Source organism: Myotis davidii, unplaced genomic scaffold (assembly GCF_000327345.1).
Source record: "Myotis davidii unplaced genomic scaffold, ASM32734v1 scaffold807, whole genome shotgun sequence".
In the NCBI taxonomy this organism is placed as follows: domain Eukaryota; kingdom Metazoa; phylum Chordata; class Mammalia; order Chiroptera; family Vespertilionidae; genus Myotis; species Myotis davidii.
In genome coordinates this window covers 623,343-623,627 of record NW_006298272.1, presented here as the reverse complement: position 1 = coordinate 623,627, position 285 = coordinate 623,343, and the positions used below count along the sequence as shown (strand labels likewise).

Genomic DNA, 285 nt, shown 5'->3' with positions numbered 1-285 from the left:
CTGGGATTTTTTATCTCGTTGCTCAGCGCCATCAAGCGTTCCAGCTCTACAAGGAAGAGAAACGTGCCCATGGGCGTGGGCTCCAGTGCACACTGTGCAAACGGTGAGGAGGCTGACCAGGCGGAGGCCGCGCCACCACAGTTAACGGAGGACGCGAGAGGCATTCCCACGCGAGGGAAAGGAGGCGGGGTTCACTTTAACCTGTGGGTGCTGTTCCCCAGGAGGCACTGCCACTTACTGCAGGGACCGCTCAGGACCTGCGGAGCCAGGTCTTGGGTGGGGTGT

General features: G+C 61.1%; 1 protein-coding gene across 1 annotated transcript in view; it reads right to left on the bottom strand.

Annotated features, from left to right (window-relative positions):
* MYOM2 (myomesin 2) overlaps nt 1–285 on the bottom strand; it is a 62,578-nt gene that overhangs the window by 15,131 nt on the left and 47,162 nt on the right. Inside the window, exon 23 of the mRNA XM_015570590.1 lies at nt 2–46. Within this exon, the coding sequence (XP_015426076.1) occupies nt 2–46 (45 nt within the window). The remainder of the gene's footprint in view (nt 1; nt 47–285) is intronic.